The sequence below is a fragment of the Polistes canadensis genome, unplaced genomic scaffold (assembly GCF_001313835.1).
Source record: "Polistes canadensis isolate GaletaPanama2010 unplaced genomic scaffold, ASM131383v1 scaffold_176, whole genome shotgun sequence".
NCBI classification, from domain to species: domain Eukaryota; kingdom Metazoa; phylum Arthropoda; class Insecta; order Hymenoptera; family Vespidae; genus Polistes; species Polistes canadensis.
Genome location: NW_014569723.1, coordinates 33287 through 59400, shown reverse-complemented (window position 1 = coordinate 59400; position 26114 = coordinate 33287). Strand labels below are relative to the sequence as shown.

General features: G+C 31.6%; 1 protein-coding gene across 2 annotated transcripts in view; it reads left to right on the top strand.

Annotated features, from left to right (window-relative positions):
• Window positions 1-26114, top strand: part of LOC106789301 (E3 ubiquitin-protein ligase TRIM9) — a 95066-nt gene that overhangs the window by 58964 nt on the left and 9988 nt on the right. Inside the window, exons 3-5 of one of the 2 annotated variants that reach the window (XM_014753395.1) lie at window positions 15815-15910; window positions 17296-17689; window positions 19246-19278. In XM_014753395.1, the coding sequence (XP_014608881.1) occupies window positions 15815-15910; window positions 17296-17689; window positions 19246-19278 (523 nt within the window). The remainder of the gene's footprint in view (window positions 1-15814; window positions 15911-17295; window positions 17690-19245; window positions 19279-26114) is intronic. The other variant, XM_014753396.1, reaches the window with a different exon arrangement.

The window sequence follows — 26114 nt, the reverse complement described above, 5'->3', positions numbered from 1 at the left end:
TATATATATATATATATATATATATATACGTACGTAGGATAACGTTTAGCATAAATTTATAAAAATAATTCTTTAAGAGCGAGATTAAAAACGACTCGGACTTGACTATAATATTGGCGCCAGGCGTATAACAGCAAGCGAATTAAGTCTCGCTTACATTGTCCACGTAACGAATCTGGATTTCATTAGGTGTTCGCAATTAGCGGAACAGTGCTAGCACGTCGCAGGCGAACCGCATTTTTTCCTACTACTAATTTACATGTCGGTTTTATAACAGCTTGATTTTTTACACGAAGCTTTCATTTTCTTTCTTTCTTTCTTTCTTTTTCTTTCTTTCTTTCTTTCTTTTTCTTTCTTTCTATCTTTCTATCTTTTTCACTTTCTCCTCGTGATATTCTTTCCTTTATTTTCCTTTTCTCTTCTCTTTTCTTTTCTTTTCTTTTTTTTTCTTTTTTTCTTTGCCTAATTCTTCCATGGTTCGCTTCGCCACACTTAACGCGCCATGAAACGTAATGGCGAGGTTCGAGGTGTAGGAGGAAGTGATAGAGAAAGAAAAGAAGAAGAGAAGAAGAAGGAAATAAAAAAGAGAGAGAGAGAGAGAGAGAGAGAGAGAGAGAAAGAGAGAGAAAAAAGTCTAACACAAGTACCGCTCGTCCTTTTCGCTATGACCACTACAAAAGCACCCCAGTGGAGTATCAAGCGAGTTTCTAATGAACTTCGAGAACCCTTCGAACTATTTCACGTTGGACACTGTAAAACTAGTTCGAAACCATGCTCAAATTTTCCTATGCCAAAGTAAGTTCTAATCGATTCTACGTCGTTTGCTGAAGATTTTTTATTCACTTTTTCTTTTTCTTTCTTTATATTTCATATTTTTCCAAAGTACGATGGATCAGAAATTAGGATAAATAACAACAGTATCTTCACGAGAACTTTATCTATTTCAATATAAATGTTCATTAATTATTCGTCGTTCGAAGGTATAATTAATATCAACCCTGAACAACAGATAATTAATATCAACGTGATTTATCACATTTAACGAACATGCCAAAGTACATATTTCTCACGCGGAACGAAAGATTAGCTCTTCGTATCGCAAGAACGATTAAAACAAATCGGTCCTGGGTTTATCATCAATCACTAGAGAACGTAACAAGTAATCAACTACACATGCAATTGGAAATGTTCTCTCATGTGAAATAGTCATGCTAAATCGTACGAGTTAAATCAAGGATGTTCTATGTTTTGGATAAGTCTCGCGTAATAGAATTCCTTTCATTTCGAAAGGCGTCACGTGTGGACGATCGTAAAATTATGGTTTAGCATAAATCGATCATGACAATTCTCTTCCTTTCTCTCTTTCTCTCTCTCTCTCTCTCTCACACACACACACACACACAAACACTCTGTTTAATAGAAACCTATTTGCGAATTCTATTTGCCAGGTGTTAATTGAGCAGCGTTTCTACGACATTCCAGCCAGATGAGGATCCTCGTAATAGCAAATATACGAAAGAGAGAGAGAGAGCGAGAGAGAGAGAGAGAGAGAGAGAGAGAGAGAGAGAGAGAGAAAGGGAGATAGAGATAGAGATAGGAATGCTCAAACGTGGTTTCAGCATATTATCACGATTATCTTCAAGGAAATCGTATTCCTACTCGACGTTATTCGGGTCGAAAGAGCGAACGATATCACGGCTAAAACGGATAGTCCTCGGGAAGAAACCATCTTCGCAATAACCACACCCTTGGCAGTATAGTTAATTTGTATGCGTAGTCGTGAGGAGGTAAGAGGGCACCCTCGTTTGCAGTGGATTATATGTAAATTGAGTGACTTCCTACCTATACGTCTATCTCTCTTTCTCTTTTACGTATACGTGTATCTAGGTATATACTTTGTACATGCAGTAAAGAAATACGTATGTACACCGTATATTATTTGTGCATGACCGTACAATATTATATATAGGTGTTTATGTGTGTGTGTGTGTGTGTGTGTATTCCAATTTTTGTTCTTTTCTAATTTTTCTTTTCGTATTTTAAAACGCGACCACTCGGTAATTACCTACGCGTTATGATAATTTGAATCCACGAATTAACATCCTGTATGCTTCCACGATATAAATTTCCACGTTATATTCCAAAGCGTAATTACGAATCGTAGGAAAGAGTTTGTGCTTTTTAGCATGATTAAAAGGATATATATACATATATATATATATTTTATATTTACAGAAATAATTTCATATAAGTTTTGTTGCGACAGTCGAAAATTGATCATGATTGATAGACAGCATTTCACACGAATATGTACACATGTAGGTATGTTTTATCTACATAGACACAGATATGTAACGTGAAAGCTAGCAACATATTCGCGTGTTCATGTTTTACGAACTTTCGATCGAACGTTGCGGCTAAATATGGGAACGTAAATAACGAAAAGCTGATAAAAATTGCAGATACGTTTGTCTGCTCTGCGTGAGTCGACTCGAATCGAGATCTCTTTTTCTTCTTTTCTTTCTGTCTGTCTCTCTCACTCTCTCTCTCTCTCTCTCTCTCTCTCTCTCTCTCTCTCTCTCTCTTTCTCTCTTGCTTGTATTCGTCCATTCGCCCAGCAAACAAAATTCGTTTCATAAAACACAACTCGTACCCATCGGCTCATCGAGTGCGGTTTTTTGGTTCGTATTCGTGATCGAACGGAGATAGTGCGTTGAAAAAGAGAGTGAGAGAGAGAGAGAGAGAGAGAAAGAAGGTGTGAGAGCACAAACGGCGTGATTTAGCGAAGCCCATATCCGAAGAGAAAGAGATAGAGAAAGGGAGAGAGAGAGAGAAAAAAAAAGATATGTGTAACTCTCGAACGATGGGTCTCTACGACAGCATCGTCGAACATCGAAGCTCGTCGGATTTATAAGTCGAAAATGCAATGCTTCCCACCTATCACCCATGCTTGATACTCCCTCGCGCCGATATTCGAGATTTATCGATTCCCTTGAGGGAAAGAGAGAGATGGAAGAATCGAAAGAACGCAGAATGCAACGATAAAAATATCACCTGATATGTTGTATATATTCTATGTACATATGCGAACGGCAGTTCTTTTCAACCGAAAGCTTTTCGAGCCCTTGCATTTCTTTTTCTGATATGCAAATTTAAAATAGTGTTAGGAGTATAATATATATTGTTACAGTATAGTATACAATTTAACACTGAATGAAATAATATCAAAGATTTTTAATCGTATGAACTTTTCTTTTGTAATGTTTTGAAATTTTTTAGTTCGCTTTATACAGGGAGTTCTTTGAGTTGCTTTGCCGAACTGTAAAATTATAAATTTTGTTTTCGACAGTTACTGCAATGGAAAATTTATAACTTAAAATAAAAAGCAAAATACATTTTGCTTTGATTCTTTCGTTTAATTCTTCTATTTCGATGAAAACGACTTTTGGGAGAGCCTGCATTTGAATTTTTTAAAGTGAAATTGTAATGTCAGCTTATGTGTATATTTATGTGCGTGTATTATCGTTGAGAAAAATTTAAAGGTCCAGATGCACGTCTCTCTGAAATACGAGACGTTCATATCCTTTTCTTTTTCTGTATCTCAACGAATCGTATGAATGAAGGAAGAAAGAAAAACGAGTGGGAGGGACGTTGACCCACATCGATTATCTCGGAGTTCTGGAAGCAGGAGAACAAGTCTAAGACCGAGTTGCTTATAAAAACAGTAGACCGCAGGTGTCTTCGTTTTGTTTCCGAGAAACCGGTCAAGGAGCGTGAGGTAGGACAGATGTCTCCTGATTGAGAAACAACATGGGAAGATCAGATTTCAACCTCTCTAGAGAAATCTGAAAAAGATATTGTATAAAGTGTTATTTTATTAAACAGCTTCTAACGGTATGTCATATACGTAAAAAATACATCCTACCTATTATATTTCATATTTATTTAAAAATAATATATGTACATGCGTAATATAATAGAAATATGTTCCAAGTAAAAGACGACTTCTTAAAATAATATTATTTGAACTGTTGTTACACTATAAAAAAAAAAAAACTTAAAATTTAAATATATAAAAAATTTAAAATTACCAGAAGCTAATTAATAAGTTTTACATTGTCATCATTTCTTGATTGGTAACCTAAAAATAAACTTTTCATTGATTTTGATTTTTGACCGATCAACTAAAAATGGATTTCCAACCGATTGGCATTTACATTTTTTCGCTTAGTTCATTTCTGATAGATAATGCGTTTATAACAACAATAATTACTTTTATAGTTTTATTATTAATGCAAAACAATTTTACTGTAGTAGTAGTTTATTATTCCTTGTTTTTTCTGCATTATAAAGAGGACAATATATTACAGATTTACACGATAAATAAATAAAATCATTTTACTGATATATTATAGAAGTATTTATTTCCCAAACAATCATACTTAAAGATTCATTGATGTATGTACAAAATGCTTTTCGGTGCGAAAATATCGTCATTCATAATTTGTCTATACACATGTTCGTAGTAATAGTAACCAAAAAAATTGTTTAGGTCGAATCAGCTATGCAGGTTGTATAAATTTCAAGCACTTATGCAGGTTACCGTGTCAATGTATCTTTTAATGAAATTAAGTCAGTGGGTCAATGTAAACACCTTTTATTTATATATATGAGAACATCTCTGAGATTAAAAATTATAAAGATTTTCAACGTACATCGTTATAAAGAGCAGATCCTCTTCTATTTGGATTGTTAATCATTTTTAACTATTTACTATAAATAATTTTTTAAAATAATTATTTCTTGATTCTATACATAATCAGTGCGTTATCTTACAAGTAAAAAATGTATGATTCCTTACAAGTAAAAAATGTATGATTCGAATCATTGTCATTGTTTTTAATACATTATTTGGTAAATAATTTTACATTTTTCTATAAGATATAATGCTGTACGATAGGTATAACATAAAGTGCAAAAATCTTTCTCACTTTTCAACAAGTTTTTGTATGATTCTCTGTATTATTTTTTCATAACAAATAAAACAATAAACGGTAAAAACAATAAACGGTAAAAACAATAAATCGCTCCTAGAAATAGCAATAAAAAAAAGCTATTATAACGAATAAGATATAACATAAAAAATAATTATATATCATATATATATTATAAATTAAATCTTTACACTTCTTCAGCTTAAAAATATGAAAAATGTAAGAAATAAACAGAAAGAAACTCGGTGGGTTCTATTAAAAGGAAAAATGGAAAGAAGAAGCGTCGTCATTTGTGGTTGATTAAAAGAAACCCAAATGTGTCTTCACACACATCTCGTAAAACTAGTAGTATCACGATATCTCTCACCAACACAAAATGGTGGTCACGAGGTAAAAATTGGAAGGGTTCTTTCGTTCGTACAGCTAGAGGGTGCAATGGGTGCCGACGACGACGGCACTCGTTGCAACGAGGGAGAACAACGTTTTCGATGTGGTTCGTAGAAATATGGAAAAGAGAAAGAGAATGATATAGAAAGAGAATGATATAGAAAGAGAGAGAACGATGTTACACTCGACGCGATATGCTTTATGATTCTTTACAAGTCTGTTCACAGGCTGAAGCCGGCAGACGAGACAAAATGTCTGACGATTCTATGGATTCAAGGAAAAAATACAAAAAGGGAAAGAGTGAAAGAGAGGGAAAAACTTATCGTTTCTTCATTTTTTTTTTCTTTTCGTCTTATAGTCGCACACCATGATCAGCAAACTTTTCTCACTTTTATGCGAGAATCTAACAGAAAGAGAAACGTTGAATTTTACTAAAATAATGACTATCTTGTAATTTAGTTTCTTTTTCTTTTCTTTTTAATAAGAAAAGACGAAGTTTGTAGGAGATTTATATTTGATGAAAATCTAATGTCAAAGTTTGATTTCTCGTCACGGTCCAAGTAAATCATAGCGAATCACGTTCGGATGTAGAAAATTGAACAATTTCAAATGTTTTTACTTAATTTGCGAAATAATGTCATTATACAGTACACAAAACTACATAAAAAGATTGTAAACAACTTGGGATATTTGATTCTCTAACAAACTAAGAAAATTGCAATAAACTATTATACATAAGTAAATATGTTAGCACAGAATTATGACCAATTTAGAGAATTTCTCGAAATTACATGAAAATAATGTTATTATAAGGTACAGGCAATAATACTAATGTAAAAAGTACTTTTCATATTACGAAAGAAAAACTTGTAAAGATTTAATAAAAAATTGAACGAAACAAAATGATCTCTCTTACAACTTGAAATTTTATTTTCTCGGTTCCTTTCAAAGCGAATTTTAAAAGAGACGAGGGCTGTTGTCTAATTCGAAACGAGGTCTAGATTAAATCTTAAATACCTCCTTTTGTAATCTTCTCTAACGCCACCCACCTCTTTTTCTTCCTTAAGGATAATTCACGTGAATCTTGAATTTAAATTAGGCACCATAAATATTGCTTTATCTGCAACATGGCCGTTGCTTTGAATATAGCTGGAGGCGGGGAACCATTCAAGAAGCAACGAGCTTTCTATCTCTCTCTCTCTCTCTCTCTCTTTCTCTCATGCGCCGGAAAGCATAATGGTTTTAAGCGAGAGTGTGTACGATTTAAAGGGGTGCCGCAAACATGCCAAGGTGATGTTTAGTCGAATTTTCACGTTAAAACTGTTAAATACTCTCACTTACAAAGAGAGCTTGGAAATTTCCGTACACACCTAAGTTAGCTAATTATTCAAATTATTAATAATAATAAATCTAATTTGAACGTATGTGTAAGTATATTTATTTATTCATATTTCATTAGAGGTTTTTTTATATATATATATTATTTTTATTTTCTTATGCACGCGTTTGCTTAAAATTATTTTGTATAGTTTACTTTCAAATATACTACGCACGTACGTGTGATATTGTATACGACAACGATGAATAAAAATAATTTTACAATATAACAAACTGAAGTACACACATTCCCATCCCTTTTGAATGATTTATTGTGTTTGTATAATAACAACACATATACGTCTGGAAAAAAATAATCGATAAGAACAAATCGGAAGAAACTTGTCGTGTTTCTGAGAGAAACAGATCTATCTCATAGGATATGCGTGTGCTCGTAGCGTGCAGATCGTCTGCGGCGTGTATTCATCGGTTAGTGTATAGTGTAACGACGATGCAACAACGATGCAACGACGATGCAACTGTAAGGGCTGCTAGCTAGGGTTGAGACGACATCGTATTTACGTAGGGTCGTAGTCATCGAGCCACCGCCCTTCGCGTGTGCCGTCGTAAAGGGGCTGAACGGGAGACGCCGAATACGAAGAGAATAGGAAAGAAAGAGACGAAGAGATAGAAAAAGAAAGAGAAGGAAAGGGTGATTTTACTCTCACTGCACGAACGAAGGGTGAATCGCACGGGTTGCGACTTCACGATAACAACGACCAGGAGAACGGTCTTACGTTGCGTGTCTCTCGCACTTTTCCTACGACGTCTCATGAATTTCTATCTATCTTTATCTCTTTTTCTAATTGTCTTTCTATCTTTTTGTTACTTATTTTTCGGACGACTAATTACGTATTTCATCGTATGGAAAGCTTCACTCGTTATTGTTCAGAACCTATTCGATTAGTTTTTCATCGACTTTTACTTACATAAGAAAACATCGAATTATAGAAAATATGATCATAAAACATTATACATAATATTTCATCTATTACTAACATTTAATTTTTTGAGAATAAAGATCTAACTCATACTGGTACTTTGAACTTCGCTCGAGTAAATTTAAACTCGATGTATCATTTACTTCGTTTTATTGAAAAATATATATTTGGGATCCTTATTCTTTAGTAATCGCATAAAGCACAAAGATTGTTACTTTTAAGTATGACGTTTTTGGTAAATTAACTCACCATTTAAAAAAGGCTTAGCAATATTTTATTCGACGATCATATATAGGAAATAAATAAATTTTCGATTATTAATCGTGTAGACTGTAGAGAACATTAATTTGAAATTTAAATTCGATAAAAACAAACTAGTTAGGGAATGAAAACGCGATGAATAAAATTTATGTTTTTCTATAGTACTCTTTTTGTATGTAATTAATCAGTTGTTTTCGTTGACAGAACAGCAAACAGATATTTTGCAGAGGACTCTAGATAATTATTTTTTTTTAATGACTCTTTGTTATCTATTAACAATATTTGTATTGATTTATTCGTACTCCTCTTATTAATTGCATGCATTAGTAATTACTGATCACGTTCTCTTATTTCAAACCATTGCATTTTGAAACCTGTTATGACAAATACATGAAATTGTTTTTATGATTGTTTTCAATTTACATATTCATATAATATATGGATATGTATACTACTTATTAAAATGTAATCGAAGTTTGCACTGTTTCAAATAAAATCGAAGTCAATCATCAAACGTAACTCTTAAGCATTAAGAAGGAAGTGACGTATACGAATAGTGTGTGCAAATCAACTAAGAGATAAAAAAAGGAACAAAGGGAGGATCTATGAGAAAGGCGATCGTTATCGTGAATGTCGAATTAAAAATAATATAACGTAGCGCATAATAAGACGATTATTATACTTGGCATCGTTATATTCTCTCTTCCTACTCCGAGCAATAGTACATTTCAAGGACGAGAATTCTACGGTTAGACCTTCATGGTGACTTCTTCTCTTTAATAATAATGAATAATTACCTGAAAGTAGAAGATAACGAGGTCGTAGTTTCGCATTTTTTAAATCCCCCCCTCTCCTTCCCTTGTGAAAGTAGCTAGGACACGGATGAATAAATCTTCCTTATAAAACGGCATGACGGTTGCTTTATAAGGTTGATTTATTTACGACATAAAATTATGAATATATAATATAATATATAATATATACATTTATATGCTAGAAAGAGAAGATGGCCTTTATCATAACAACTTTATAAAATGATATATAATTTTCACAATTATAAAATTTTCAAACAATTGACTCGTCCTCGCAGCGTATAAATTTCCTTTCAAATTGCTCGTCGGAGATTCAAACTGACGACGACGCATGATTACGCGTTTAATTTTAAGAAAATTAATGCAAAGAAAAAAAAAATGATAGACAGGAAAAGAGATCTTGATTTGTCGTTTATTTTCTCGATTTTCGTAGAGTCCCTCGCACGGGGTAGATACAATCACGAATAATAGAATATTATTGAAGATCGTTCGTTCACAAAAAAAGATCAATAGTATGGGGCCAGACCATTGTATATATATTATATTGGCATCGTGCTTTCTCAAAAGCATCGGACGAATATAATGGTTTCCTTCTTCAAAATTTTATATGCAAGCTTTTCTATTTGGCTTTCTCATTTCGAGGAGGAGCCATCCTTATTGTGATTCATCGACAAGGAAAAGGCCAGTAAGCATATTGATCTAATTGTAAGCGCTCTCGACTTCCGTAATTACACCAGCCACCAACTGGCTTGGGGATTCGATTCGGTACGTTGTGCTTAATTAACGGACGTAACAATGAGCGTGTTTCGTTGTTGTAATTGTATCGCTACGTAGTCTGTATTTGTCGGAGTTTCCAAGAGAGAGAGAGAGAGAGAGAGAGTAAGGAAGTGGAAGTGGAAGAGGAAGAGGAAACCATCGAGTTTATTCATGGTCGTTTGAACTACTCGACTGGTAAAAAATACAAATCAAAACTTTTCTACCCTTGTCCTAAGAGATTGGGGGTAAAAAGCAAGACAAACTCTTGACTTTCAACCCTTTTCTTTGTAATTTCTTCTTATTTTTCTTACTTTCGCATCTTTCGTTTCTTCGAAAAGTGATCCAAAAAATCACCACCGTTTTTCCTATATTTATTTCTTTATTTTTAATAACAAATTTTAATCATAGCTATTTTATTTCACTCAAGTTACCACCATTGTACGAATTCTTATATACTAAAATCATTTCTGTGCATTTATATGCATTCTTTTGTTTATATCTTCTTTTTCTTATCATTAGTTAAAATGGTAATTAATTGGTAATATTAGATCTATGAAACTACCGTTAAATGTGCCGTAAATCAACGCCAATTTCGTTAGCATACACGAATCCCCAAGCTACAGTGCTCGAAGTAATTAATAATATGGAATTAAGAGAATGACTCGATAAGAAAGAAGCAACGTCAGGAACAATTTTGCTGCGAAGCTAATAAACCAGTAACGTATGATTTGTTTTCAAGTTCTTTCTCTTTCTCTTTCTTTATCTCTCTTTCGAATTCCAAATCTTTCGAAGAGGTAGAACGCATTGCATGAATTATCGCATGGATAACTTTTTTCAAAGCATTACGATCATTATCGGCATGAAATATAACCGGCAACTTATCGATTATTCATCGACTACTCTTATTAACTTCATAGAGAAAGTACAATTTGTCAGATTTCTTCAGATCATGATACTTAATTTAGCTTATATTTTTATTACACAATTTCACAGTAGTTAGATATAATTGGAAACTCGTTAACTAAATATTACCTGAAAGATTTATGCTTAATGTTAATAAAACGAATACGTATCGAATAAATACCACCACGTATATAAATATGTATATGTATATTTATTTCTTCCGCGCTATACGTTCAATTTGACAAAAAGTTTTCTTGACCAATTTACGAGCTAGCGAGTCTTAAAAGAAACTTGAGTTAAATTAACGAGTGTTATTTTACTTTGGTCGGTTGGTCGTAAAATTTATCGATCGTTTCGCCTAAGAGGAGACTTCTTCTAGGAAAGAAATGAAATAAGTTGTTGGAGAGGAACAAAGAGAGAAATGGAAATAGAAAGAAAGAAAGAGAGTGAGAAGAGGAAGATGAGAAAGTGGGGGAGGTGGGTGAGGGAGAGTGAAATAGATAGAGGACTACAGATCGTGAAACAAGGCAACAAGAATGTCTCTACGAGAGAGTACCATTTCGATGTGATAGAACGACCAGAGTAATTAATAACAATGGCCAGTACGTTTAAAGGGAATGGAAGAGGGGAGGAGCCACACCGCGTCGAGAACAATTCCGTGGCATTCTATTAACCGGCCTCGTGATTCGACTTCAGAAACTTAGGAGGAAAGCTGCGGAAATTACGGTGCGCAGAGGGGCCGGCGTTAACTCGAAAGGAGTAACTTAATTACCCTCCAGCACGAATGCCTGCCTAGCACGAAGTTTCCGTTTTATGTGTGTACAGAACCTATGTATATATACTATATATAGTATATAGGATATATATTATATATACATATATATAATATATATAGTATAGTACATATATGCTACTAATTATAAAAGTAGTTGTAAAACCATAAATCAAAAAATGGAAAAAATTGATCTTACGATTTATTTTTTTATTAACATTCTTTGAATTATAAAAGAAATCATAAAAATAAATTTGTTCAATTGTTTAACTTATTGTTAAAGTTCCCCTTTTGGTATTGTAGTTACCGTTACATATATATATATATTATACTTATACTCTTATATTATTTTGGAAACAAGTTTATAGAACCTGTGTCCACTTTATGATATAAATTGAAATTGGTCTGTCATTAATCTTAGATTTAATATCAACGACATCTTACCTCATATTGGTGATGGAAATCTCGTCGATGAAATTAATTTTTCTATTAGGCAAATTTTTATATCGTTAAATGAACATTCGATCATTTCAATCTTCATCTCTTTTTTTCTATTTTAAATTCTTATTTCGTATCATGAATGACAATATTAGAATAAATTAAATATAAAATTTGTTTATATTAACACATTTTACGTGATAGATATATAAGTGTATATGAATCACTCACAGGCTAAAGTTTGTTTAAATTTTATTATCTAAGTACTCGCGATTAATATTTAGCTTTTAATATTCTAAATAAATTATTTTCAAAATTAGGCTTAACACCATTAAATGAGAACAATGTTTATGGTTGTTCAATAATAAATGATACGACAGTTTATTCTATATTATTTTATGAATTTTCTCTATCGTTTGTTTCTTGGAATTAATGGATTTAGCAAATAAATAAATTGAATAATCGATTGGATCAATCTCGGGGATGACTATATATTTCATTGATAGTACAAAATAATAGAAAAGAGTAGAATTTTAAAGATATTCTAGTAGGGGGAGAAAAAGAAGGTAATCAATCGAGACTTATATTCAGCAAGGACTTTCAAATGATTCTTTTTCATTCACTCGAAATCCCTAGGAGCTCTTTTCATGCTAATAAGATTTCGTCAGCCGTCGACGAGCGAAGAGGGCTCGCTTAAAACGAGAAAGAGAGTGATAAATAAAGATAGATAGATAGATAGAAACAGAGAGAAATAGTAGAAGAGAAAGAGGGAAGCATGTTAGGTTGCAACGCAGAATCCAAACGGACATAAAAGTAGTACGTGCTATATGATATTTTTGTTCACATACGTAGCATATATATATATATACGTATAAACACATATACGCGCACACAAATGTAAGTACATACGTGGCCTTCCATGGGACTTTAATTTAATATTTTACTTTGTGCTTGAATGCGAGAAGACACGTGAAAAAATCAAACTCGACAATGTCACACGAATTTATAGCTTATTTCTAAATTGCCCAAAGGATATTAGTTCGTACGATTTTTAAATTCTTTTAATTAGTATAATATTTAAATAAATATATTAGATGATTTGATAAAAAATATATATTTGTGTGTGTGTGTGTGTGTGTTTCGTAAGGTGGAATAATTTATTTTTATTTATTTCGATGTTATATTTTGTTGAAAGTTTAAATATTAAAATGAAAACCAAAAAATAAAACTTATGATTCTAAAGTTGATATATGCAAAAGTATTTTTAAAACAATTTAATGTCACTGTAATTACATTTTATTACTTTTCATATTCAGTTGTGAATTCTCACAATTACCTGAAACGTTAATCCATGCTTTTGGCATAAGGGTGAATGATATAGTATAGGTATATCATGCAAAGTTACAAATTACTGTTTTTTTTTTGAGGGAGAAAGATATTAACGAATGCATTTGATAAAATGATAACTAACAGATACGTTTTACTTCTAAATTAACGGTATGACGTGGCCCTTTGTTCTAAATATAACATTTGGTAATAATCAGTAAAGATAATAAGTTATCGACCATATTCGATAACCATCGGGTCAGGAGTGTTTTCAAAAGGATAACGTTTTGTATGGATTTATCAGTATACCCTTTTGGAGCTCCGTTCACTGAGCCGTGCGATCACAATTATATAATGCAATATGCACGAGGGGAAGTGCGTAATGACGCACGCACGTGCGAACGCTCGCACGTGCTGTGATCGTGTCTTTCTATGTGTTCGTTTATGAATGCACGACTCCCATAGTTTGAAAATCGGTACTCGCCAGGTGTGACTATTTATTCGCTAAATTTTAACTCGTCGAAAATTAGCCAGATTATTTGTTAACAGCTTTGAAAAAGCATTATACCAACCTAATCATTTTCCTAAATGTTATGTAAAATTATCTTACACGAATGAATATATTTTTGGAGTTGTTCTAGTTTTTGATTTCTATTATCATTTGATTGTAATATTTCTTAGAAAATATTTAACGAAAAATTTAATGCTCAAGAAGTATCGTTACATTATTTTTAAAGCAAATTTGGGTTAAGTAATTCTCATTATATTATTATATTATTATATATTAAAGCTAATTTAGGTTAAGTAAATGTCAGCATTGCTTATTAGCTAATCCAATATTGTATTCTTATAGTATGCTACTCTATTTTATAAAGAACGTATTTACAAATGCACATTTTTCCTTAATAAATGATTTCTTTTTTGTCTATCGTATGATTGATTGTTCTCTTCCGGAGCTTTCATAAATCGCGAGAATCGTCCGATTTGAAGGAGTTTCTTTACTACAAAGACAAATCTTGAGGCTTTCCCAGATTTTTCGATACGTGTTCTGAGTATAAAGTATATACGATGGGAAAATCAAGTAACGTGTCCATCCTATCGAGAAATTTAAATTGACGATTCTGGGCAAGCATTGAACGTGACGCATACGTGAACGGCTTGAGGAAAAATCTCGTATTTTCTCAGAATATTCACGAATATAGAACACTCGTTTTATTAATTTTTCATAAAGTATCCTTATAGATAAACTGGCTCGCCTTTGTTTTGAAAAGTTTGAACTTATCGAGTAACAGCGTTCATTCTTTGTTTAAGCTTATTTCGAAGGACAATGTTCTTTCTTTGTTTTAAGCTTGTCTCGAGGAACAAAAGCGTTTTCATCGATTCTTCTTTCTCTCCCTTTACCTTCGTCTCATTTATGACACACGTTCGTTGTGTGTTATCGCACGAAGTGAAAATAATGCGAATAAAAGAGAACAAATATTTTTGACATAATAAGAACTGTTACCGAGACTCTAGAATTATGAATTGATCTATGAAAAATTTGTAATAAAAATCCTATTCCAATTTATGGTTCGGTTAAAAAACCGCTTTATTCGTTTAGCGTAACCTTAAAGTAATTTTCTTTTCCTTTTCCCTTTTAGTAACTATAAGATTGAAAATTTTCAAGTCGGCTTACTATTTTTTTTTCTTTTTCTTAATTTTTTGTTGCTTTCTTTCTTTCTTTCTTTCACTCTCACTCCTATCATTTAACGTCGTTTTATAAGTAGAAGCATACTCCGTCAGCGAGAGGGCAACCGCTTGAAACGAATTAAATACTTTGCCAATGCAATTAGATTTTCCTTTGAGCGTACTTAAAAAGCAACTTGCTTGCGAAGATATGCCATTAAAAGTTTCGCTTTAAGAACGCGCTAATTTTATTTCTTAACGTTACACGTATAAGACGCAGGTGACTCTGGTCCGGATATGTCACAAGGACCTTTTTCTTAATTTTTATATTCACCCATTAATATTGTCTTCTTTAATTAATTCTTCATAATGGTCTCGATGAATTATGTATTGAGAGGAAAACACGAATAATTTCTGTATTTTCAGTTCCGGATGTCGTCCCGTTTTGTTTGACTCAATTTCATTAGCGAAATTAATATGATATATAAGCTCTGATTTTATTGAATTTGTTATATATAAATATAAATCTCATTTATTTCAAAATCATACCATCATACAGGGAATGCGAATTGTCAAATTTAAAATTTGTTAATTTGATTTTAACGTTATTCATTATAGAGAAAAAAAGAGAAAGAGATATATAATATTAAAATGATATTTATATTATATCATATGTAAATATTTTTATGAATAATATTAATGATCTTTTATATTTTTGCAAATTAATTTCTCATTAATTCAGACGATAAGAATGTTATAACGATCACGAAAGATTCATACGTCGAAATTATTCACCCAAGCTAGAAATCTTCCTATGCGCTTTGAATCACATAATTATATGCACGTCGCGCCTGTATAATGGAACGAACGTGAAAAGCATTAAGCAGAATATTGGAGTAGAATACATATACATTTATATATACGTATATATGTATGTATGTGTGTGTATGTGTGTACGTATAAAGCCATGAAATTTTTCACACTCGTGTGACGTGTTTTTCACGATAAAATCGTTCCACCGTGTAAAGTATTTAAAATCAGTCTGTCGTTGTGTTCTGTTAAAAATCTCGTTCCTTTTTGTTTGTAATAAATAATAAAATATAGAAAATAAAAAATAAAAAATAAAAAGAAACATGTTCTCGTTTATTAACGCATTTTTCGTTATTCTCGTTGATGTTTCAGACGGAGCTATCGCAGAATTTGCAGCAGTTATCGGAGCGTGCTCGTTCCACGACGGAATTCATTCAGAGGCTCAAAGGAATGACGGACAAAGTACACGTGAGTATATCTTTCCATATCTTTTTAGATTTTACACGAATGCTCTAAAGAAACACATACTTACATTTATTTATATAGGCGTACAGTATATTATATCTGAAGAAAGGGGAAAAAAGATGACATTAGAAGATAAGAGGGCAGCAAACTCTTTAACTATTATAATAATAATAATTATTATTATTATTATTATATCCAAACTTTCTACATCAGAAAACTTACTGTCTTCTACAAGAAAATCTGTAACTTATTCAGAAAGTTAGTTGATCTTGTAACTCTTATCATTTATAATTGACAAGGAATCATTTATTGTTTCATTGATTTCTCATAAACGAATGTGAAGAAATTTTTGTAAATTTGTTATATAGTTGGATTATTTTATAATAAAAAAAAAAGGCAAAAACAATGTTTGGTGTCATTGTTTCATATATAATTCAATTTCATACATAATCGTTATAATCGAATAATAAATTGATTGCATTAAATATTATAGCGCGAATGAAAGATCGATTTTTATTATTAGCTCTTAAAAAAGAAAAGTTATAATTTTTATCGCAAAGCATCGATTCGCATTTTATTAGAGTTGGGTACCGTGGAGAAAAGAGGAAAGTAAAATTGAGAATACCGAGCGACTTGAATCCGGATTGCGGAGTCGCTCGAAGGGTAGGCAGACTGGGAGGAAGTGTGGGGAAGAAGGAAGAGGAAAACGGAAAATTTAGTTTGCGCAAATGGAGTCGGCGTACTTTTCTCTTATCGAGTAAACACAGCCACCCGTTCGATTTTCCACCGTCCCTACGGTATTTTAGAAGAATCGCCTTATAAGTTTATACCGCTTTCAATCGTCCTACAATTCCTACGGATAAGGATAAACGTTCTAAAGCGAGTAAAATCGTTTCATCGTCTTTCTTTAGTAAGCAATCGCGAATATAAATAGAAAAAAGAACAAAGAGAATTAATTTATACTATTATAAGTATATCGAGCAAAACAAATTCGAAAATAAATTTTTTTTTCATGTTTTATGCGACGATGAAAGTATACTTCATTAAAATACTTTGACATTACGTAATGGTTAATATTTCCTATATAGCTTTTAATTTTTCGCCTGATCCAATCGTTTTACCATACAAGTCGGTAATTGAGAAAATACCATAGGGATTATGAAATAATATTTAATTAGCCAATATTATAGAAATATTATACGTTATTAATAGCTATTACAATTTATAATTTATCTTCATTAATGATAGAGAGATCGTTCACTTTTCAAATATACATAAAATGATATACAAACTACGTAGGCATGCCAATTTCTTGCGTAATCAAATTATATCGTAAATTGATTAAAATCAATTTAAGAAAAAGACTAATAAATTAATACATTTATTAGGAGGAATGCGTAGCACTGGAGGAAGAAGTAGAAGATCGTGTTGCAAATTTGGTGAGCCTTCTCCAAGCAAGAAAATCACGACTGATCGAAGCTGCGCGACAAACTCGTGAAGCTAGGGTTCGTTCATTGAGGGATCAGGTCACGAGATGTGCAACTCACCTTCAAGCAACGACGGCACTTCTCACATTTTGTATTGAGGCTTTGAAGGAGACAGACAGTGCAGCTTTTCTCCAGATAGGTGGAATGTTATCCGTTAGAGCTGCCAATGCTGCAGGCTCTTGGGGTGGTGCTGAGGGTGTCCAAGAGATCGCTCGTCTTCCTCTTCTCGATCTCACTTTAGACGATAAGCCTTTGAGGCGAGCTATCGATCAACTAACCTTCGTTCAACTTAAACGTAAGTACTTTATTTTTATTTTCAATTTTTTCTGTTATTTTGTAATTTAAAAAAGTATCAATCCCTTTATTATCTTTATTAAAAATTATTATGAAATGAATGCATTATTCATTGTAAGCAATTTTTTTTTTAGAAATAAACATTTTCTTATTTATTTCATAATGCTTATCAATTTTTTTGTTCTTTCTATTATCTGATCGACGATGTTAATGAAAATGTTCAATGATTTATTTGTTTTTAATAAAGCTAAGTATATTCTAAAAGATAGTTTCAGATAGTACACAAAAATGATTGTATTCCATTATGATAGGAGCTCGTTAGTTAAGGAAATTTAGTAATTAATGAGGAGTTAACAATGCTTGATTTATGGAGAAGCCACGAGATTTTTGCAACGTCACATCGATCGAACATTATTAGAATACACGTTCTATTTTCCTTTTTAATGATTAATTACGGTATCAAGCTGTAGAGTTATTTAGAAAATACCTATTCATATTTTATCACGTGCTGTTTTCCCTATTCTCGTTCGATTAATTATTACGACGTTGTATATGTTAAATTATTTGAAAAAATGTTCTCGAATGAAATTTATCGAATTTGCATCTAAAAAACCTTATATAGATGATTAATATTATTATTTATAATTTTTTCAGTCGGATTCGAACCGACAATCATCATCGTTAACATTGCTCGTTAGTTCTCTGTACACGTGTAACTGTATTATCCTCCAACGTAGAAACTTGGTCTGGTATCAATGACAGATTATTGGTGGATCCGTTTAATGAAATAGCTCGAATAATTCATGCACACCGCACGTACGGCTTTGACAAACGCTTTGTCCATAATTCCGCCTAATAGGAATATATTTTCCAACTTGGTTGATGCATCCGCTTGGATAATTAAACGGCTACTTTATTAAAGCGGTCGCACATAAATTCATCGTATCTACGACGGATCGCGCGTATTTGTAAATAATCATTTAGGCGACCGGGGAGGAAGGTGGGTGCACGAATTCGGTGAGATTAATGAAATCGTCGGTTGAAATTTGAACAGGGGTAGGTAATCATCAATTAATATTACGTTTTGCTGTCTATCAACTATCTCTTCGTTATCCTTTTTTCTAGTTTTATTTTCTCCATACTTTCGTATACACGCATTAAATAAAAGAAGAATATTTTTCATCGGATGATTTGACGTCTCATTAAAATTGACGTTCGTTCCGATAACAATGAACTCTCGTTGGCTCCTCAAAGTCTCTATAAATTGTCTCGAGTCTTTGACGTTATTTGTTAAACATGTACACGTGTACGCCTGACGACGCAAAGTCGAACAGTAAGAACTTTCCAACTTGAATCACTTTGCGATCGTAATTCCGTTTCTTCGTTGAACCATAAATTGACTATAAAGCTGATCTTAGCTGATTTCTTCTTTCTAATTATACAAATTTCAACTATTTATTTATCCGAGTCGAAATTTGTAGACACGTAAATACGTTTTATATGTATTTTTCATGATATACTTTATTAATTAAATGTTTTATGTAATGTTGGACGCAGCTTCCGAAGGAGAAGAACGATATCCTACGGCAGGTAAAGATATTATCGTAAATTAATTATGAATCTAATTTGTTATTTTGTGTGAAGCTATAAAATAATTATGTATATAAATTAAATGGAAAGACTTATTTATAGAAAACAAAAAAAAAGAAAGAAATGGAATACACAAGAAAAAAGAGATTATTCGTACGAAAATTCTATATCAATTCGATACGGGTAATAAATACAGTTTTACTCTAAAAAGGATGTAATCGTCATTTAAAAAATTAACTTATCATGGTATCGTATTAACATTTAAATAATACACATGATTTCAGAATGATTAAATTAAATTAATCAATATATGTTTCGTAAATTTAATTATAATAATCTATATTCTCTACTTTTATAATATTTATTTAATAACTCTGATATATGATATAATCTTTTTGTTATAAAAATATTTAAAAAGAAAACAATGTTAAATATTAAAGAACTAACTAACTGAGACTATTCGATTGAAGTTCATCGCAGACTTGTATTATTGATAAATAAAAATGATTTAAAAAAAAAATAAAACTTCCTTAGAAGAAAGCTTAGTACTTATATAATAATCTTCTAGGAAAATGTATTGGTGACATCGTCTCGACGTTCGATATTTCCTTCGGTCGATTTCGTCGAAGGAGAGAGACTCCTTTAATAATTTGGCGTCGCCTCGGGGATGCGATAGGCCCCAACCAAAGCGAATGAACCTTTCTCTAAAACGTTTGAAAAGCGGATTAATTAGGCACCGGGGCTTCGAAGACAACGACAACGACAACGACAACGACGACGGTAGCTACAGGCTTAACGATCTTGGGGCCTTAAAACCCTCCTTCAAAGATGTCCTCTTACTCTTTTCAATAATCTATCTTCTATTCTCGTCTCCTACTACAAGTCTTATATCGAAGAAGGTCTCGTTTGGTTCTTCATCGACGTCGATCGGCTCTAATTAACGAAGCACCACGCGCGTGTGTCTGACTCGCCTAATTATAATCAAGACTTTCTCGGCTGATTATTTTTTTACTTCTTTTTCTTTTCTCTTTTTTTCTTTATTCGTTTTCTTTATCTTTTTCTTTTTCTTTTTCTTACTTTTGTATCAAATCATTAGGTGTCGTACCTAAAGCGTAATTAAGATAATTAGATTATAATTCTTACCGTATTGAGTATAACGAGGTATGAATATATTTTTTTGGGCACGTAGCTTCGTTAATGTTTGATAAAGATAATATTTTTGAGAGAGAAGAGGGAGGGAACCATTCGATCGAATTCTTTATTAAACCAACGCTTTGTAATTTTCAATATTTGTCCGATTATCTTCAAAATTAATTTTTACAATTCCACGTTTCTCGTTCCACTCGTTTCCCTTTCCTCGTATTTAAATGGGGAAACATATAAATTCGAGGTTTTTAGATATGTTTTTATAATTAAGAGGATTTCATTTTTAGTTAAATGCGTGCCGAGTATGCATTTTATTTCGTTGGGAAAGCGGATAATAACCGATTTCGCTGAATACGTATTGCACTAGAAACATAACACAATCGGATCGAAAAATGAAGTGGAAATGGGGATTCGGTTAAAAACAATTTAAAATCTTTTCAAATTTGTCTCGTTGGACTATACTTTTATATATTTTGCAAATATTATTTTTTGTTTATTTTATTTTTAAAAAGATTAAAGAGGAACGATTTTATTAAGTTTTTTTTTTTCTTTTTTCCAATCTGTATTCCTCTACTTTTTACATTTTATTTATCTTCTACATCAAAGTGTTCTCGACGAAGTCCTCCATCTACTCGAAATCGTTAAGTGTTATTCAAAAGTTTATCCATCGAAAGTAGTTTATTCATTAAGGAAAGTCGAAACGAATTCTCCGTTAGATTCCCAATTCCGCGTTAGACTTCGAGAGAGTTTTGTTTACGTTGTCTGTGCTAATTTTCAAATTCATTTTATGCAATTAAAAAAAGAAACAGACTAACCGAGAAACGAAGTTCATTCTCGATCGTAAACCTACTCGAAGTTTATCCATTTAATCGAGAAAATAATTCCCTCTCTCACCCTCTCTCTCTCTCTCTCTCTTTTTCTTGTCGGAGAAGTATCGATTAGACGAATGAACAAAAAAAAAGAAGGGAGAGGGGAGCAAACGAGGGATGAAATACGTGGTGCGTATGGTACGTGGTTATCGCACGATCTCGAATACGAGTGCAAATTTACCGAAATTGTGAACGACGTGACTCTAACAGATGTATATGCAATATTAAAAATTAAATTATCGTGAAACGAAGAATGAGAGAGAGAGAGGACACGAACAAGACCAGTTTCACAACATTCATTTTACTAGTTTATAACGATGATTGTATGGTAATGTTTATGGTTGCAAATACGAACCGATCTTATATATTATACGCATAATGAAAACAAACTATTTTATCTTATTACATCATTTGTTTGCTATCTAACTGCTAACTCCAAGGATACTTTGTAATAAATTAATTTTACGAAATTAGTAGTTTTTATATTAATTAAAAGAAAATCTGTTAAATTGTTATCTTTATAATCATTAAATATAAAGTTATTTCAGATAGCGATAATTATTGATTTTTACTTCATATATTTTAATATTATACTTATATTTTTATATTTTCTTTCCCTTCCATCATTCACATTTGCAGATATTTATTTAATATCTTTATTAATCTGTAAAACAATAACGGCGTCGTTTGATTTCAAAAGATTAAAAAACAAGAAATGATAGAACAGAGAAAGAAAGAAAAAATTGAATCATACAATCTGACGATTGAGATTTCGTTTTTTCCTGTCGCTTTCGCGTGAATCCACTTTAATACTCGTTTGTAGATGGAAAATAGGATTATCACGACTGGTCAGCAACAGTAACGATGAGAACAGAGTACCGTAGTTACGAGTAAAAGGGGTAGAAAGGAAAGAAAGAGGGGATTTGATAGGAGGGTGAAAGGAAAATGCATGTATTATTAAACGTCTGACTAACTACCACGTTGTAGAATTTTATTTCTTTTATTACATTTTTAGCTACCGATGGATTCGTTTAAAAAGATTCCAAAAAAAAAAAAAGTAAAAATACTTATTATTCAATCTGCGTAATAAATCTTTCGACTATTTGTTTATAATCTTTACTAAACAAAAAATGAAATCTTAATATGTCCAAATTTTATTCATTTATGTCTTATTACTTTTATTTGATTCGTCATAATATTAATTTGATAATATTTTAGTTTTTATATTAGGTATATCGGAAAAATCTGTCCGTTTTTTAATTAAAATAAAATATAACGAATCTCAATGAAAAACATCGTTTTTTAGCAACCTAAATCGCATTCTTCCTGTTTTTATAATCAAATCTCAAAATGTATCCAATTTTTTCTATATTTTCATTCATTTTCAAAACGCAATGATTTTTAATTGAATACACAAATATCAAAACTTTCTTATTAATTACTCTATGATATGTTACCTTTCAAACGCACGAAAGTATTATCAAATCCGATTAATATTATTAGAGTAATGGGTTTCTAAAATGTCATTTATCGATAAACCATGAATAAATATTTTCTCCCCGACCTAATATTATATTTAATATTATATTATACATTTTATATAATACTATATATATATATAATTTCTCTTAATTAATCACAAAAAACATAAGATTAGGTTTTAGAAAGATCTTACAAATAGAAAAATGCATAACCCTTATATAAGATACATTTATCGAAAATAGGAGAGAAAAATTTCTAACGCTACCGTAGTTTTTGCCTGTGCTTTTTCTTTTTTGTTAATTCTTGTCTTTTTGTGTCCTTTTATTCTCTTTTTTCCTCTTTCCTCTTTCCTTTTTTCTCTTTTACCTTTTTCATTCTCTTAAATTTTCTCTCTCTCTCTCTCTCTTTTTCTCTTTATTTTTCATTTTCTTCTTTTTCTTGTTTTTTAAGAAGAAACATTGACCTTCTCTCGCTAGGTATCGGTTATCGATATAGTATCACTAGTAGGGTTCGCGATAAATTACGTTGATACGGGCGTAAAACTTTTGCTGTTTCGATTCCTCGACATTTCGACTTACTTGCTTGAGTATACTAGCATAATAAATATTCTTACCTTAAAAGGAAAAGAAATATCTGTCGGGTTGTTGTAGAATTGTTTCATTAAAACCTATACTTCATTCTCAACGTTTTTCATTTTTATTTCTCTAACGTTTCTTTGAATCTTAACTATGTGCATGATACGATACCGTCACCCATTAATGGATTGTTCTCTGTTTCGTAAAGGGGAACATGAAGTAGAAAACGAAATAAATTTTCATTTCAATTGTAGATATAAATTCTTTGTTAAGAAAAAGAGAATTTAAACAAATGATTTATCTTTTAAAAAAATTCAACGAATATGTTTTATCTGATTGTAAAATAATTAACAAAATATCACCTAGCTTAACAATTCCGCATACAACAAATGTAAAAGTCTTAGGTATTAGGTTAGCATGAATAAACTATATTTAAAATAAATAATAATTATAAAATATTTTTGAAAAGGATTTCCTCTGAACATTCTGCAATTTTCATTTTATGAGAAAATATTTACGCGAAAATTGCGAGAATTGTAGATATTATTTTTACGAAAATTGTTAATTTACTAACGTTGTAATACATTATAATGATTATTAAGAATTCTTAATGCCTTTCATATTGGATACTATTCGAAGTGGCAGCATTATCGATAGGTTGACGAGTCGATTGTGAAAATCAGCTTTCCATTCATATTCCTGGCCCTTCTTCTCCCTTGATTTCTCTTCTCTGCATTTTCGGTGGTTTCTGTGGCCGATTGTACACGATCGATTATCTCTGATTACCCCTTCCTCTTTCCAACACACCCTTTCGTTTCGACCTTCCCCCCAAAACGAGTTCGTCCGTCGTAAAATCCGTACTACCGACAAAATCCGGGCTCAGTAGTAATACGGACGATATAGTCGGACAGCCGCAGCAGTGAAAAAAAAATTTACAATCCGAGTTTGGCGCTCAATCGAAAATCGACATCGGCTTACGAGCTTTTACGCTACGTGATAAGCTACCACCACTAACACACGTTATTTCTATATTTTTTCTACATTTTCCTAGATTATTTCCATTGCACAGGTCATTTTTAAGAAATTCACCAATTACATTTAGAACAACACAGATATTTTTTCGCTTTATATCTTGTACGTGTTCATGCATTCGGATATATTTTTATAATGGTGCATAATTAATACATGTAAATTATGTACCCCTATCATTTATTTTTTTCCTAGTATGATGTTGACGAATATTCAAATTACAGATTTTTACTGATATCATTAGAGCAGTTATGATTATTTAATATTAATCAAATATTTTTCATTGTCAAGTTCACTGGTACTATGCACATAATAAATCAACTAATTCTGCGGAATCATTTTTATTAGATTATTTATTAATTAACGATCATCAAATATTATCGTTTTTTTTATTAATGATTAAATTCAATTTTATTAGATTCTTCATTGAATATTTATTAGTTGAACAAAAGTAAAGCTATTAACATATACATTTATATATATATAGAATTTATATTATAACACATTATATATATAGAAATGTTAATTTACCCTGCTCCTTCATAAAGCGAAACACATTAGTCTGTGATGCGTGCTATACGCTAAGTGCAACTTGTGTACGTGTGTGTACATACGTAATCCACAACCGTTCCATTTGTCTAGTTTCATAACATAACGTAACAACGAGACCTTTACACTTGAAGTAGAACATAATAGTTATTCTCAAGGATAGATTAACGTTGTGGATTAATTCATTTTAGTAAAATTAATTTGTTATTAACTGTAGTCTCTAATCAAAATTATCAAAGATTTTACTTTAAATGTGAATATTGAATATGTATGTACTAAAATTCAAATGTTACTTAACTAAAAAATTAAAAATCTACATAATTTTTTTTGTTTAAGATAGATTGCTAATGATCATTAATAACAATATTCATAAAGTTAAGGAAACAAAATAGTTTTGTGTTAATCTGTTACAAAAATAATATTTAAAAATACGAATTATTAAAGAAATAAAACAGTAAATATTGAACAACAGTTTGGTCAATCAAATCGGCCAAATCAAAATCAATGAAAAGTCAATTTTTAATCTATCAATCAATAAACGTTGGCAATATGAAGAAGCGTATTAATTGGCGATCGTAAGGAATGTATTCAAATTAACATTTATTTGACATGTGTTTCTTAACATTTATAGAAAATTTTTAATTTTTATATTAATGTTCATTTTTCCTCAAATGTTGTCATATTTTATTTGGAACGAATCGAAAGACTTGAAAAATAATTTCGTCTTTTAAACTTGAAAACATTGTTAATATTAAAAATTTGCAGCGTTATTATGAATATACCTAATGTAAGTAGAATGGTTAAGAACGAATGGAAATATAAATGAAATAAATGAAAAATTAAAACGATAGGAAGAGAGAAAAAGAAAAAAGAGTGAGAGAGAGAAGATTGATCAAGAATTCATATCGAAAGTAAATGCATCTAAAGCATTGAGTTAACTTTGAGAATCGCTTTAATCCGACGAACGTTCGCACGAACGTACTCGACGTCGTTTTCACGATGCAGAACGAATCCATTTTCTCTGTGGCAACGATTGTCGTTGACCACTGACCCGTTTCTACCTTTTATTTCGTCTCTCTCTTTTACTCTCTCACATATACAAGACCGGTATTCTACCTCCTTCTCTCTCTTCTTCCATTTGCTTCTCGATCGAATCGATACAACCCACAAATTCGAAACGGTCGAG